The sequence below is a fragment of the Tenrec ecaudatus genome, chromosome 9, assembly GCF_050624435.1.
Source record: "Tenrec ecaudatus isolate mTenEca1 chromosome 9, mTenEca1.hap1, whole genome shotgun sequence".
Taxonomy (NCBI): Eukaryota; Metazoa; Chordata; class Mammalia; order Afrosoricida; family Tenrecidae; genus Tenrec; species Tenrec ecaudatus.
This window is the reverse complement of record NC_134538.1, coordinates 85,302,677-85,319,676: the sequence shown is the minus strand read 5'-3', so window position 1 is coordinate 85,319,676 and position 17,000 is coordinate 85,302,677. Positions and strand designations below refer to the sequence as shown.

Sequence of the window (17,000 nt, the reverse complement as noted above, 5' to 3'; positions counted from 1 at the left end):
CTGGATAGCTACCATACACCAAGCCCCATGTGAGGCACTAGGGAGCATATAATTTCTGTATTCAAGAGAGAAAGGCTCCTATTGGGAGTTCACGGGGTGAAGCACGGTTATCTAGATGTGCCTGTGCCTGGAGTGATAGGTAATTGATTAGCCAAGGATGCGTGGCCCAGAGAGCTCGCCTCTTGGATGCACAGCGAGGGCCCAGGTACACTCCTTCCCCCAGGCCATGACAAGCAGGGCCCAGGAACGGATCACCGTCATGGGGTTCACCCTGCACAGTTGTCAGCGGCTCCACTCACCCAAGACTTCCTTCTGTACTTTCTCCCTCCACATCATGACTTTTGGGAACCAGTTTTTAATGAGCAAAATAATCCGGAAGATATTGTTCAACTTTTATTCCAATAAAACAAGAGGTAACACTCAGCTGTATAAAGTCTTACACGTGGAGAACATTTACACAAATGCACAAAATGCCAAAAACAACAACAAAACTCCAGTTTATTTCCAAAACCTTGAAAAGGTAGGGAACACATGAAAATATCCAAAGTCATAGTTTAGGAATGTAAAATCTAAGAATACAATGATAAACAAGTATATTTCCTATGAAGAGATCAGTATCACTATGTGATCAGAAGTAAAGAGGAATGGTATGTAAAAAACCTGCAGGTAAGAGAAAGCAACCACACGTGCACAAGAACATGAGCTAGGCAGTAAAAACTTCCTACACGACACAGGTGCTCTAGAACTCGGAGACAAACACACACAAACTTCTCGCAGAACATTTACTGTGAGTCTCTTTAGATATGCACAAGTTACAAAATAGAGACGACAACGTATTTATGCTCTCAAGGAAGGCTACGCCAATATTGAACACAAAGGTGAATAATTTTACTAAACAACAAATCTCTTGCAAAGGGTTATTTTCGTTTTTCATCGATAGGTTGGGAAGGTCTTATTACAAATTAATTTCTATGTATAAAGCTTAATTTAAGTACCCAACAAATAATTTTTCTCATTAAGTGCTTCTCAGATCCTTTTTTTTGCAGTTCCATTTAACACGTATTTCCTTTGATGTGCTGGCCTCTAATAAAGTTTAGATTTATTGTGGCTAACGACTCGAATGTTCGACTGTTCCATTTAAAATATTTGTTTAACATGATGCCCCAGACCCCATTTCTTCTGTATCATTTAAATGTTACAGTTTTAACACTCTAATTTTCCATTCTTTTGAAACAGGCAGAATCCCTTCCAACTGGGGTCTATTTTGCTTTAATTCAACTATTTAAAAATAAATGAGGAATGTTTGCTGAGTACTTGTTTCATAAATGATAATGGCCAAAAACCACTGCTTCCCTCAAACACACCTCGCCCCGTATTGATGTAAGACCGGAGGCTCCCTCCTCTCGTCCAGCCCACAGAGCTGCCTTAAAACGGTTGAGGGTGGTGAGCAAGGGCCCCAGGTGCTTCCTTGTGCTCTTGGAGCAAAGGGCAGAGAGAGAAGACAGCTGCCTGGCCACAATCCCACGAAATGTCTGATTTGTTTCTCCCTCTACTTAGATTCCGAAAGGCTAGTGTGTGGATCCACACTGGGCAGCCTGATGTTCCGGTGGGAGATGATGGGTCATCTCCAGAAGCCCGTGACGTTTACAGTGTGGAACGGAGCTGCAGTGTCTGCTCAGGTCCTCTAAGCAACGGGGTTTAAGACCACAGTTCAGTGTGGAATCCTCTCCTGACAAGGGAGGATACATATGAGGTCTGTCACCAAATTGTCATGCCAGCATCTTTAAACTTGGGAAGGTGGGTGAGGAAAGGGCAGTACAAATGATAACAGTTTTGTTACCAGAGTTAATATTAGCCAGTATTTGACATTACTATAACATTTTCAAATGTATCATCCTTATTTGAAATAGACTCAAACTTCTATAACATAATTTCAGTGTTGACATAAGATCACACTCCAGAAAATCAACTGATGCATGTTACTTGAGAGGAAATTCAAAACCACACCACGGAATCAGCCTTCAGAGACTGAAAAATAGATACATACATATGCAAACTGGTTGTGCGTTGTATAAGAGGGTGGTAGCCCTTTCACACTTAAAATTGCAGGCATCTACAGATCTGACTCCATTTATGGAGAACAAGAAAAATATAAAATGTTACATTTTTGTTGCAAAAATAAATGAGACTCATTAAAAATTCAGAGTTAGACAACTTAGGAAGTCATCTGCCCATGTTATTAAGTTAGATGTCAAAAACAACAAAGACTGTCCCTAGTCCCTAATTAACATATTCCTATGAGCTAGGGTTGTGTGACCAAGTACTCTCAAGTGATTTGCTTCTCACACCCTAACGTGCATAAAATCACCAAGGAGCTTGTTACAATGTAGATTCTGATTTTTAACAAGCTGCCAAGTGTTGCCCATCCTACTGAGTGGTCAGCAAAGCTCTATGATACCCAAATGACTCCCACTGCAGTGGTTGGACGTGAAAAGCTGAGCTCTCATTTGTGCCATCTGAGAATAAGTTACTCAAACTTATTCTAATTATTTTCTCAGTAATCCAACTGTTTAAAACGACAATCTTGGAAATTAGTTTTTAATAGTATCAATACTGTTAGTAACTCAGCCTAGAGGGGAAAAAAACACCTTCTTGCTAAACCATTACAAAAAGACAACAGGAAATTCACAGTGACATTTTACAAGTGTTTAAAATTGTACACAGGATTCCTATTAAACTCATCCAATATCAATTTTCATTTGCTGGTTGCTATATATATATTTGCTATAAATATATATATATTTAGCTAAAATGTAGGCCATTCTAATACCGGAATTCGGAATATCAACTCTACTTGTGTCAAAAAACATACTGCACTCAGGAAAATGAGTTCGTGCTTTTTTAAAACTTGTGGTCAAAGCGGTCGTGGTCAAAGCCACATCCATAGTGTAAAGGTTTCCAGACTTCCAAATGTTTCCTAACTCTGAGCCCATCATGAGCAGGCAGAAAAGCAAACACAGCTCCAGGCTGTGGAGAAGCACAACACTTTGTTCTCATCAGAAAAGAGCCCAGAAAGAAGTGGACAGCTCCCTGGGCCGTCCTCACCCGGGCTTTCTCCCATGACTCCCAGTCTTTCTTACAAAGCCTTGGTTGACAGGGACCCTCGACACCGCGGAGATGGCCACCACCAGCACACAGCAGACTTTTAATGACATACTCTCCCCAGCTTCATACAACCATGGCTTGGTTCCACTTTGCGGCTGAGGGGAGGTCATTTAAAGGTATCAATCCTTCCACATCACAGTAAGAACATTTGAAAGAGGCCCACCACAGAACCAGAAACAGGAACACAAACCACCCCAAGTGAGTGAAGATCAAAGTGACCTTTGTCCATATTTCACGGTTCTTGATTTCCCTTCATGACATTTCATAGATGGAAAAAATAATCTAACATCTTTCATTTTCAGGCCAACAGTTCCGTCTTCCATAGTTGCTACTGGTGTCTTAAGAGCTGTGTTGTAAGATTGACAATGGTTTCCAAAGAGTCTTCAAGGGTATGTGCTCTGAATTACAGGAATCGAAAGTAGCTAGGATTCCCAAAGTGGAGGAACAGGGCAAGTCAGTTTTATGGACTTCAGGATTGGGATGGATTGTCAGCTGATAAACCCAGGTGGAACACTTCTAAACAACACACGGACCAGCAAGCTGACTTTTGAGCTCAAACGTCTCAACGATCACAGCAGAAATCACGCATCTGTCTTCTGGCATCAGGTACCCATATGTCATCTCCTCAAGTGATCTAGGTGTCTGCTTGTCAGTGCTCCACGGGGACTGCTCTGCGCTGAAAGGTGGTGACGGAACCTGTGTTTCTCGCAGGCCCGGGCTGCGCTCGGCTCGCCCAGCGGCTGCAGAGATGCTGGAGTCTCTCATCTGCCTCGCCTTTCATTAGGGACCCCTTTGACTCAGAAGGCCAAACAGAGCTACCAAAACAGGAGTCATATTTATAATTAATACAAAAACCTCATCGCCTCAGATTCAGTGTAGCCAACCTGGTTGGACAACCTGCCCAATTTTATTCGCCCACTGGCAATCTCAGGGCACCAGTCAAAAAAAGAAGAAAGAAAAATAGACTCAATCAAGGGGGTGGGGTGGGGGTGGCGACATAACCAAGAGTCAACAAAGCCATGTTTCAATGTACCAAAAAGCCTTCGTACATGTAAGGTAGCCTTCAGAACGCAAGACACGGCTCCTCTCGGGAACAGGGTGAAAGACCCGGTGCTTTCCGACAGAAGCCAGTGCTCCGTCCAGATTGACGGCTTAGCGAGAAGAGCGTGCAGTGCTCAATCTGCTGAGAGAGTAACACTAATACTCGGAGGCCTCTGCTGGCTGGATTGAAGCTTCGTGGGAAGGTCAGTTCTCTCGGCAATGTAAATAAGCTTTTCCTCTTGGAGACTACAGGCGGAGAACCTGTTGGCATCCGACCCGGCCCCACAGCCAGCAGCAGGTGAGGGGTGGTGCGGGGCTGTGGCACCACTGACTTGTTCAAAGGACTTGCTAAACACCGTGGCTGCGGTCTTGGCCAGGCCATGGCTGCTAGGCTTCGGCAGGGACTGGCTGGTCGTTAGAGTCAGTCTCTTCAGGGAGAGGAGCTCAAGGTTCTCGCTCTGGGCTCTCTGAGTCTGTTTTCGAGCAAAGTGATCTTTGCAAGATTCCCCTGTCGTTTCTCTTTCTTTTCCTCCAGTTCTGCTTCCTCCCGACCGTCTCTGGCTCTTGCCTACGCTTGTCTTGTGACTAGAATTGTGACTACCGTTGGATAAACCTGACTGGCTGGTACTAGAGGCAGCCCTGGAACAAAAGCCCTCGTCAACTTCAGATATGTCCATCAGTTCTTCTTGACCGGTTAAATCTGTGTTTCCTAAACAAAGAAATAGCGGAGATGAATTAACATGGAGTACTCGCAACGATTTGTTTTTCTTTCAAATAATTAACATCAGATCGATCGTACTTGAAACAAATTAAACTGTAACATAATTTCATCAGGAGATGGGTTATAGCAGAACAAAATCAAAGGAGAAATAAAAACATTGATTCTATAGCATCATAAGACAGTCTATTATAATTCTATGACAGTCACTGAGAATGTATTAAAGAGCATGCCATAAATCACACCACACTGTGCTTTGAGAAAGAATTCTCCTATTATTCATGCAAAAGATCAGAAAACAGATTAGGAAAAAACAAACAAAAAAGTAAGGTAAACTACAGTCCCTCAGTTGCAAAGCAAACCAAAACCCAAGCTCTGACCAAGGGACTCTTTTTAAAAAATGTGGTAAATTTTTTTCTTTTGTATTTTTAAAAAATATGCTCAGAGTCTACACTCTAGATTATTTTATTAAATTAAAAAAAATCTAGGCTATACATCTCTTGCCTCTAACTTGTTAAAATCCTGCATCCCTAGTATTAGCCTTCAAATCAAAGATGAAAAAAATCATTGTAGATTTCAAAACATAAGCAGAAAAAAATTGGGAATTCATTCAGAGACAAGATAGGCATGACCATTCATTCCAAAGAGCACTAAGAATCAGTGAGAAATTGTGGTGTACAACTCATGCATCTTGATTAGGTGACATGCAAAGTTTTTTGGTGACTGTGCGCCCATGGCTTAAACATGCGCAGTGGCCCTTTGCCAGGAGATACCTTGGAGTGCAGCTAGAAAGTGCTCTGCTAAAACTGCACTCTGCCAGGTGAGTTTATTCCGTCCTCCAGGAGTTTCCTTACAGATTTCTGCCTCCTGATCTCTGGCAAGCCTTTGCTCTCAGTTCTAGGGTCTGTGACCGTTTCCTGCACACCCTGCACATGCTGGGCATCAATCTCTCCTAGGGCTCTGCCTTTTTCCCCATTCCCGGTCCTCTCTCCGGTCACACTTGTGACACTAATCTCAGGAATGACAAGGTTGCCCAATTCAGGAGTATCATTATTGTTGTCAGGTTGCTCTAGAATTGAAGATGATAAGACAAAAGGATGACTGAAAACAAAGCAAAATAAAAATGCAAAACAAGAAAAACAAAAGACTCAAAATAAAATTGGACAACCGAATGTTATGAATTAAGCTAAATGGTTGCACTGTAAAACTTCCCATAACTTACAAGATGCTGACAGCACTGGGGAGAATAACAGGGTTATGTTCTTTCATTGTAAATGACAGAGGAAAAACCTCTCAGAGCATCACTTCATGGTCTACATTTGTTCACACACATATTCGGCATGGAGTCTGAAACAAAGATTTTAATACATCGCAATAGGATTTCTCTTGTTTGTCACATATCCTGGTGAGTACTTGAATTACACCAAGTCTCAGGGGAATGCTCAAAGGTGCTCCTCCAGTCATAAAACCGCTAGCTCTTGTCAGTGGTAGGAATCATTCCATTTAGGAATTCCCCTTGGCCTGCATCAAAGGATACTTTTAAAAAAATTAGATGACAATGAGGCTGATGTAATATCACCATGATATTATGATGCCATGGTCAATAATGGCAAGGTATACTTTTGTCTCTCACACACCAATCAATTCATGTATTAGAAAATATTCATGTGGCTATCACATAACTACTATAATCCCATAGCTATAAATTAGCTTGTAACAGTTTGTTATAACACTGGAGGAAAAAATATTAAGGATTTTAAGAAATATTCATACAAAACAAATTTGAAAAAAAATGGCTGTCAGTCTTTTATTCTGTCTGTTGTAACTGAAACAAAGGAATAAAAATCCTTAGGTCGTTAATACTCTTAGACATGATCTTCTAAGAGTTACAGTCAAAGGCATGATTTTAGCTAAGCATCTGTAGGAAATGGGGAAAAACATGAGTATTTCTAAAATGGGCCAGTAATGAGACTTAACGTTCAAAACAACACAAGACTGTAAACAGTAGTATATACTTTTAAAAGAAAAACACACATCTGCTGAAGGGACATTTCCATAAGAATCACTTGGGGAACTTGTTAAAATATAAGTTTTGATTTCGGGAATCTTGGATAGAAATGCAAATTCTCAGCAGGGATCAAGCTAGCATGAACTAGTCCCAAGCTGGAGAGACCCTACTATCTTCAAATGTGTCCACTGAGAGCATTACCAACTCTCACTCAAAGACCAAACTCCCTGTCATGGACTGTAACTGACTCCAGGCAGCCCCACAGGGCTGGGTAGAACAGCCTGAGGGGGTTTCTGAGATTGTAACTCTGAATGAGTAGAAAACCTCATCTTTCTCCCTTGGAGCGACTGGTAGTTTCAAACTGCTAACCTTGTGGTTAGTAGCCGATCGTGTACCCCACTACGCCAACAAAATATGCCAAATGATGCTAAAACCTGTGGTTTGACCAGGTGGTAAAAGGAAGGAGAACTGAGCGGCACAGGCCACATTCCTGTGAGTCCCAAGACTTGCTGCATATCTGCATCATCCGAGGGTCTTTTAAAACCACGGATGCCTTCCTCCCCCAACTGTGATTCTGATTTTATAGCTGTGAGGCATGACCTGGGAATCAGGGTGTTTCCTGATGACTCCAGGTGACGAATGTGCAGGGTAGTTTGGGAACACTATATGCTGATTCTTTAAATGCCCCGGGTACTCCATACCCACCAAAACGATGCGCTTCTGGAGGGTGCTCTCCTCAGAGCTCCACTGTGTCTGGGGCTGGGGGCCACATGCGGGATTTACAATTTCCCCCCAACTTAGGTGCTCAAAAACTTTTGACTGAAAGCTTTCTAAGTGGAATTTCTATTTCCTAGATACACCAAAGCCTGTTGGTGAGGTGGCAGTACCCTCTTACTTCTGGTTGTTCCCTTCAGAAAGGTTTAAGGAGATTTTTTTTAAAGTTGAAACTACGTCTATTCCCAATTGCTAGCAGCTGTCAGTTGAGGGAGAATAAAATCTTTGGGTTCGGTGCCAAAGGACACTGCAAAGTCACCATGGCGCTGTTGGGCCACAGCCAAGACTTGTCCATTTACACTGCGGAAGCAACGTCACAAAAGAGCTATTAAAGGAACCTTCGGTCAGAAAAGTTATAGATTACACAAAAGGTCCAGACAATATAAAGCCAATGAATATTAATAATGAACAAACCAAAAACAGATAAGCATAAGTCGTCTGATAGGATACATGGAATGGCACTAAACAGCGTTTTTGAGGTAATTTATATATATATATATATATATAAATTGATATATATATATATATCAATTGACTGCATTTTCAAAACATTGTGTTGGTGAGCCTTTGAAAGAGGCAATGTGATTTCCATGTGCAGTTCAGAAAGAGCTACCCTACTATTCAGAGGGGAGGGATTGAGCACCACCGTCTTTTGATTTCAACCATTCTGATGTACTAAAAAGTCTAACTCTTCAATTTATTTAAATATCCTCTGAAACCCCCACACCCAATGGCATCCAATCAATGTGCCAGGTGACCAAGCTGACTTGCTGCCAAGGCTGTTAGTCTCTCTCTAGCAGCGGTTCTCAAACTTCCTAGCGCCGAAATCCTTTAACGGTTTCTCATGTTCCTCATGTCAAGGTGACCCCCAACCATAACACTATTTTCGTTGCTACTTCATAACTGTCATTTTGCTGCTGTGATGAGTCGGGCAACTCCGTTGGTCTTTCTGTAAGCAGGCTGTCACATAGGTCTCCTACAGAGTGCCGAGTGGGCTTGAACTGTTGACCTTTCGATTAGCAGTCAAGTTCTTTAACCTCTGTCACATCCAATTAAACTTACATTTTAAAAATTTAGACTCTTGGTCATTTCATAGAAAACAAAGACTTTGCTTTCTCCAAACAGCAACCAAATCAAATCCAATCTCTAAGAGACCAGCCATTCCTCTTCTAGGTTAGATTACTCAAATAGCCTTTACTTTAAAAAATATGCAAATGACAAATTTTCACGTAAGATGGTACTGCAGTGGTGAAAATTAAGAATTTTGCCAAAAGACATTGCTCAAAAAGCTTCAAATTTTGTTCTCCTTCAGAAACTTACCAAGAAAAAGACAAAAGCAAAAAAATATAATGCAGCACTAGGCAGTGAGGTTTATTAAGGTAGAGTTCTAGAGCTGTAGCCCCCAAAGTAGTGATACTAGGTGGGTTTTTTAAGCATGAAATTAAATGACAAGTAGAAAATTCAGATAATCTGTTTTCCCACAGACTTTCACTAATTAATTACGATGTGACCACCAGGTACCCTGGATCCATGCTGGGCTGCTACCAGTACGATTGGCAGTTTGAAACAACCCGCTGCTCTGTGGGAGAAAGATGAGGCTTTCTACCCCTGTAAAGTTACAGCCTTGGAAGCCAGCAGGGGCAATTCCACCCTGCCCCACAGGGTCACTATGAGTCTTGGAAACTCACAGGAGCAATTGTAAACTGTCCCAAAGGGTTTCTGAGTCAGTATCGATTCAATGGCAGGGAGTTTGGGTTGTTTTTCTTGTTTGCTGGTTTTTTTTAATCGCTCAAAAATTGTGAGGGTAGAAGAAGCCTGGACAGCGCGTCCCTCTGTTGTGTCAGAACTGACTCCGGCACCTAACAGCAGCAGCAATCAATCCCAAGTGGGAACGCGGCAGATTTTAAAGATGTCCAGTAAAGTAAATTCATGAAGAGAGAAGCATGTCCTTGTACGCCGAGTTAGAAAAGCATGTACGTGTCAGGCAAAGTTAGGGGCTAGGGAGAGGGCATCTGATGCGCCACGCAGATTTGCTACCTGAGGTAGCTCCACATTATCTCTAGCTGCGTGGCCTCTCTAACTCTGCCTTCCTTCCTCACTGGCCCTCTTTCACTGTGGTCTCCTTCCAGCTTCCCACGCCCGGAATGCCCTTTCCATAGACAGCTGCTGCCTCACTTCCTCCAGGCCTTTTTGCAAAACTCTCCTTCCCAATGAGCCTTTCCTTATTCATCCAAACAAAAACGCTAGCACCCTCATATCCCTCTTCCCTGCTGTTTGCTAGCACCACCACCCTCTAACTTAAAATTATTTCTCTCTCTATCTTATTTACTAAACATGTAAGTTCCGCGAGAGCATGGGGTTTTCGGTGGTTACTGATATATACATCCTTATACACCCAGGCCCTGGAAAAGGTGGCATACAGTAGACACCCAATTACTGTTTATTTGATAAATGGAATGAATTTCCTTTTATCAGATAAGAACACTATTAGAATAAATAAATGTGAAAAATAGGCACAAGACCTGAAATAAGCTGATAAGAGGGTGTTACTTTAACTGATAAATGGAAAAATACAGTGTAACTTATGCTATAAGAGTTCTGGGGTAACAGAAAAACCAATGTTCTTTGTTTGGGAGAAGTGAAGGAGCCACCTATAAATGTCGGTGGCCACCACGTCGATTGTGGCCACCACGTCGATTCTGTCCCCCAGCGTTTGCTCTGGGATAATCTTTGCGAAAGCCGATGGCTATAAGACCTCACTTTTGCGCTCAACTGAGCGCTCAAACCACTGACTCACCCAGGCTCCTCAGCAAAGACTCAGAAACATACATCAGAAATCTACACTTCATTACACTCTAGAAAGGACAACACAGTTAATGGGAGGAAGTTAATAATTTCTCTGGGAAAATCATATCAAAGATACTTTAAGAGAAATGCAATGTTTTAAAATTCAGAAAGTTAAAGCCTTATGGATAAAGTATTATGATTACTCTATATCTGCAATAAAATAATACTTACATTTGTCTTTAAATAATTGAAAAATAATTTAAGATCCAGAAAGAAACTTCTCAGAAAATATTTCACTTGTGCACCTCTAAAGAGGTAACCTTCTCCCACATTCAGGCATGAGAAGAGGTAAACAATACTTTAAAAAAACATTTCCAAATTGGTTCTCAGTGGCACTCAGATGATTTCTGTCTACAAACTCTCTTCTGGTTTTGAGGGTGGGGTGGGGGGGAAGGTACAGCAAAATTGCAACTATACGTAAAAGTGGTCCTAAATGTGATGGGTCCCTTCAAATGTAAGTTGATACTCCCAAATGGTTATGCCACACGTCACACTTAGAACTCCACCCCAGCATTTGCTTTCATTTGTTTCCAACTGCCCCATTTACCAAAGGGGACCATTTCCATAAAGGAACCAAGGACTTGTTCATAGCATCCAGGCATCTCTCTACTTCTGAGTCTACAGGCTATGGCCCAGAGCACCTACAAACATATTTGCAAAAATAACAAAATAAGATGATATTAATTCTGAAAGGCCCCCAAAGAAAGTCATCTACATTTCCTTACAATTTACAAGTTAAGGATTTTTTATTGTTATAAAACACCTAAACAAATGTATGCATGTTGTTCTAGTCATTTAATGGTTATCATTTACTCTATTCAAAAAGGAGAAAAAGACGATATGCCTTAGACTAGTCATTGTAGTGTTACCTATAATAGCAAAAATTAGAGACAAATTACTTAGCATTAGAAAAATGGTTAAATAAATAATGGTGTATCAACTCAATATGATATTATGTAGCCATTAAAATAACTGAATGTACCAAGGACATTTTAGAAAATCTTCGATCATGTTACTAAACAAAAGTAAAAAGAGAAAACCTAAACCAGGTGCGATTATGGAAGGTGCATACACATCGAAGGGCAGCAACTCTATAAAAGGAGATTAAACAGTGGGATTCCAAGTGAACACCCCACCCCAATCCAATGTATGATCAGGTTGTTACTCAGCTTTTCAATAAAAAGAACAATTTGTTTACTCATTGGATAATTTATTTACCATTTGGTTCATTTATTCAGTATCTCCTGAAGGAGCACCTACTATGTGTCGGGCAATGTTGTACATGCCGGGGAAGCCAAAGCAACCAGACAGACACAGACTGCTCCCACAGAGTTTACAATGCAGCCTGGGAATTTAACAAGAAAAAATAAGTGCATTCGTGGCACTTTAATGAAGAGAATAAAGTAATACTGGGAGAGAACAAGCTGCAAAGGTCTCTTTGAGAAAGGGGTATTTAAGGTGAGAGGTGAATGGTGAAAAAGTACCACAACCAGCTGGAGGAAGGCTTAACCTGGTATATTTTTTATCATTTAAATCTCTCTTCAAATATCCCAATCAGCTAACGGAGAACCCCTAAAGCAACGTTAGAATGGATGGGGCCTAGTGAACAAGGGAGAGAGTGCTCTCAAGAGACGTCCAAGGCGTCCACCGAAGGTCAAATCACGAGAGTCACACATGTCAGCCTGCAGTGTTCTGATTGCACGGGGCAGCCGAAGACAGGCACCCAGCTACGCTGTATCCTTACTGGCAATTTTAACCAACGCTAAGACACTCTGTGCAACACAGAATGTTGAGCATGGCATGTGCTCCGGGTTGGACTATAGCAATCCTTGACCGGTAGACAGCCTGGAATCACAGAAGACCGACCCACGGGGGAAGGGTGCACTCTGAGCAAGGGTGCAAACTGAGACTCGGAAATGGGCATCCTGACCATAAGTGGAACGGACTAGGTAAGAAAATGTGCTCAGAAGAACAACGCATGGGGCCTAAAAAGACTTATGTAGTCACACTGGTTAGGTAACTATTGCCATTTTCCAATGAAAATATGATCATCGGTCTAGCCACAGCTTTTGAAGTATACAAGGATAAGGAAAAAAGTATTGCTACTGGGGGTTCAGGTCACACAGGCTTGTTCCAAACACAACGTGTCTCTGTGTTCGAGGACGGCTGCAGACAAGTTTCCTCATTCGTGCGCCTGTCTCAGCCTTGGGACGGCGCAGTCTTTGAATAAAACGTCCTTTCACAATGTTGGCTTCCGAGGGGCTCTGCCAGGCCAGTTGGAGTCGGTACAGAGCGGTCAGCCCAGACGTAAGAGACTGCTTCTGAGCCCATCTTGATAGGTTTTTCTTGAGGGATGGTCACCAGGACGTATCAGAAAGCAGTTTCCAAAAACTGAAAACTGCACTGGTGGGCAAGAGCAGGTGAGCTGTGCTGAGAAATCCTCTTTTTCCATTACGACAGTGCTACTGCTCTCTTTTCAAGGGTAGCCAAGGGCTGTCTCAGGAGAATTTGCCCCTACAGGCAGATCTTGGCCTTTCAGACTTCTTGTGTTTCCAAAACTCAAAGCCATTGAAAAAGAACATGATTTGTGTTCCTGGGGAATGCAAAACTGCCATTTGGATGTAGTGTAAGGGATTGGTGCAGAATTCCTCAGGGAGGGCTGGAAATACCACCACTGGAAATGTATCGACCTCAATGTGGGATATGTTGAAAAAGTGTCACATCTTTATTTTTTTGTTTAATACAGGATTCCATGATTTTGTAGCAATACTTTTTAGCTTATTCTCACATATTTAGCAAATTATGGAATTCTCCTGGTTGAGGTAGATTTCACCACAGTCAATAATACCTTTTGTCATCTTTCTTACGTCCCAAATTACAAGAATATTTTTGAAAAGGGTAACAAATGGATGCTGCTGAGTCAGGTGAATCATTTAGGATTATATTAAAGAGTCTCATGACCAAACACACCAAAACCAGGTAAGCAGTGCATATTACAAAACTATCCATAAACACTTATTTCTTCTTCAGTGTGTAATATGCAACAAATGATTATTAAAAAGGGAGGGGACTCCAGAATAAATAAAAAATATCTTTATAACTACCTCAAGTAGACTCCGTGTAAAGACCTTCATAAAAATATAAAGCACAGTAGTTTACAAATATTTTGCCTCATAAAACCAATAATCCTGAAATACGTTGCATCTCTGGGTAGAAAATGCTTTTCCTTTCCTTTTATCTAAGAGCAGAAGGGGTCTTTTCCTTCCAAACTGACTAAGCCACCAGGACACCTGCAATATGCACATCTTCCACTTCTTGAACCTAATGTTCTCACATGGGAAACAAAGAATCATATTTTATTTCTTTGATTAATACGCCCTTGGAGTCAACTCATATTTTCTACTACTTTATTTTTCTTCCATGAATATAAAGTTTCCACATTAAGAATGCCAGTTAAAATTCTTCCAAAGGTAACTTTGATCAGAAGTAAATACGTATTTTTGGTATAAATTTCTTATCATCTATACTGGGAAAGGAAAATTTATTCTTCAAATAGCATTTAGAATCTGAAAATAGTGCGGCCTCCCAACTTATACTAAAAACATGTAAGCTTAAAAAAACAGCAGAAATTTTTCTTTCTAACTTTCTTTTTTTCTCCCTGAAAAAAAATTCTTTATATTTCAATTCCATTTTTGCATGCACTTTTTTAAAAATTTAAATCATTTTATTGGGGGCTTGTACAACTCCTATCACAATCCATCCATCCATCCATCCATCCATTGTGTCAAGCACATTTGTACATCTGTTGCCATCATCATTTTCAAAACATTTGCTTTCTACTCGAGCCCTTGATATCAGCTCCTCGTTTTTCCCCCTCCCTCCCCTCTCTCCCCCTCCCTCGTATACTCAGTGCCATCAAGTCAATGCTGACTCACAGCAGCAGCCCCATAGGACGGGGCAGAACTGCCCTTGTGAGCTTCTGAGACTGTAACTGTGTAAAAAGTAAAAGACCCCATCTTTCTCCCTTGTGGTTTTGAACTGCTGACCTTGCAGATCACAGCCCCATGTGGAATCACGACACTGTCAGGGCTCCTCTAATAAATGTATATTACTTTTAAATTTTAACAAAACACTACCTACTCCTCACTTACTGCTTCTCTCATTATCTGACATTTCATATTTATGGAAAAGGTAAACTATCTACTATCCAATTATTTTTGTGCATTAAAAAGAATTCCGGTAGTCAGGAAGTCTGGGGCGAAGGCACAAGTAAGAGGCTGTAATGCTTAAGGTGAGGTGTCAGTTTGCCTGAGCCGTGGTTCTCAGCTGTTTGCTGATTTCCACATGTCGACCTGGTCGTTAGAGCCTGACCATGTCAATAAGTGGGGAGTGGGTGTATAAACTTTTGCTTCCAGATAGACTAATGATACAAATAGCTACTTAATTGAAGATTTGCTTTTTGGTTTAAATTACCATTATGCATTTTAAAAGAATTACTGTGGTAATTACCAACTTTTTTCTCAACTAAATACTTCATTAAACTTTGTATTTTAAAAGTAAACCAAAGTTGTAAAATCCAGATTCACGAATAAATGTTCCATTTCAAGACACTTGATAGTTTACCTCTGTAGCACCTGCAAAGATAAGCTTAAGAGTTTATTTATAAACATAATTATGTTAAGTATATTTAACTGTAAATACCTACCAGAAGTATTCAGATTTATTCAACAGCATTAGAAAGTTAGTACTAACCTGTTTCATTTACGTTATCATATAGTAGAAACTTGTTAATATATTTTAAACCAGTAACTAATTTAAAAGAAATTATTTTCAAACATGAACTACATCTTTTATTCTTCTGTTTCTTTTCTCATGTAGCAAGTCAGTACTTAAACACTATTGTTTTTAAGTCATCACAGGTATCCTTGAATTTTGTTGTAATAATTTGAATTTGTACAAACACCTTTATTTATTAAATAGAAATTTAATTACTTTACACACTGAAAATGCAATAAAACTGCGATAACAATAAGAAATAGTACTTTCTTTCTTCTTTTCTCTTTCTTTTAAAAATCATTTTATTGGGGACTTGTACAGCTCTTATCACAGTCTATACACACATCCATCCATTGGGTCAAGCACATTTGTACAGTTGTTGCTGCCATCATAGAAATAGTACTTTCTTTGTATTCAATTTAAAGAGATTAAGTGAGTTTTCACTTAAATTTTCCATATAATTAGACATTGTACAATCTTCAGGGTACTTATTTTGTATCATCAAGTTAAGAGATTTAAAAATATAGAGATCTTATTTTCATTTCTTTTCTACTACTTAAATCGTTATCCTCTTAGATCTCCAAAATTGAAATAAAATTCATTGCTATCAAATTGGACCATTTAGTATATAAGACCAAAAGTAGTGCAAAACTGAAAGTACCTCATTTATAAATATTGCATTTATTATTATTATCTGCCTGTTACAAAGAGCTGTAACTGTTCATATGTGATAAATACAAATACTAATTTTCATTTTCATATTAATAGGATAAAATGAGCTAATAGGTGTGTATGTGTTTTCATTCTGTGATATAAATACCATAAAATTAAGTTACTAAAAAAAGAAAGAAAGAAATCAAAGTTCACCAATGGTTGCCATGGGCAAAGGAGGAAGAGCTCTTGCTGGGGCACGGAGTTTATTTTTGTGATGGTGGAATAATCTGGAAAAGGACATCACCAATAGTACAACATGAAGAGTGTAATCAGTGGCATTGAATTTTACATGTAAAAGTGGTTGAATTAGAGAATGTCTTGTGTATATTTTTGCCACAATTAAAAAATAATTACACTAATCTGAGTACAAGGAAGAGGAAAATGTTCTAAAGTTGATAGTAGTAATAATGATTGTACAACTCTTTTTGATATGATTTAACTAGTGAATTTTATGATATGTCGAAGAAGTGCCAATAGAGCCATTTAAAAAATTTTTAAGAAACTGAAAAAACCAATTATTGTATTTTAGAACTACAGAAATTACACACACAAAATCCTTAAACTGTTATTATTATGTAAAATATGTTTGCTTTTGTGTTTGATACTACACTCAACATGAGAAAACCCAAACTATGAACTTCAAATTCCCAACTATTAATTTCGAAAATTATCATTTTATGACAGATTAATCATAGCACCATTTAAGTAACAAGGTAGCTAATAAAAATTATCCAGAACATGATTATTATATAGCTAAATAAATTAAGCAGTTCTTAATTAAGAATTAATCTTAATCTACATTAGCTAAATGTAATTAATACCAATCAATTAAAATTAATTAATTAGTAATTAGTGTTTTTTTAAGTGTACTAAATGCTCTAAAACTAGATTCCAAGAATACCCTCTTGCGCTGAGCTATTCACCATATTCAGATTAAAAGAAATATACTTAAAAGCA

General features: G+C 39.7%; 1 protein-coding gene across 4 annotated transcripts in view; it reads right to left on the bottom strand.

The window, feature by feature from the left end:
- Nucleotides 1-380: 380 nt before the first annotated feature.
- Nucleotides 381-17,000, bottom strand: part of HYCC1 (hyccin PI4KA lipid kinase complex subunit 1) — a 115,877-nt gene continuing 99,257 nt past the window's right edge. For 3 of the 4 annotated variants that reach the window (XM_075558311.1, XM_075558310.1, XM_075558312.1), the window contains exons 11-12: nucleotides 5,698-5,993; nucleotides 4,775-4,915 (exon numbers count right to left, since the gene is read on the bottom strand). In XM_075558311.1, coding sequence (XP_075414426.1) covers nucleotides 5,725-5,993 — 269 coding nt within the window. In that variant the 3' untranslated portion in view covers nucleotides 4,775-4,915; nucleotides 5,698-5,724. Of the gene's footprint in view, nucleotides 4,916-5,697; nucleotides 5,994-17,000 lie in introns of all 4 variants that reach the window. The other variant, XM_075558313.1, reaches the window with a different exon arrangement.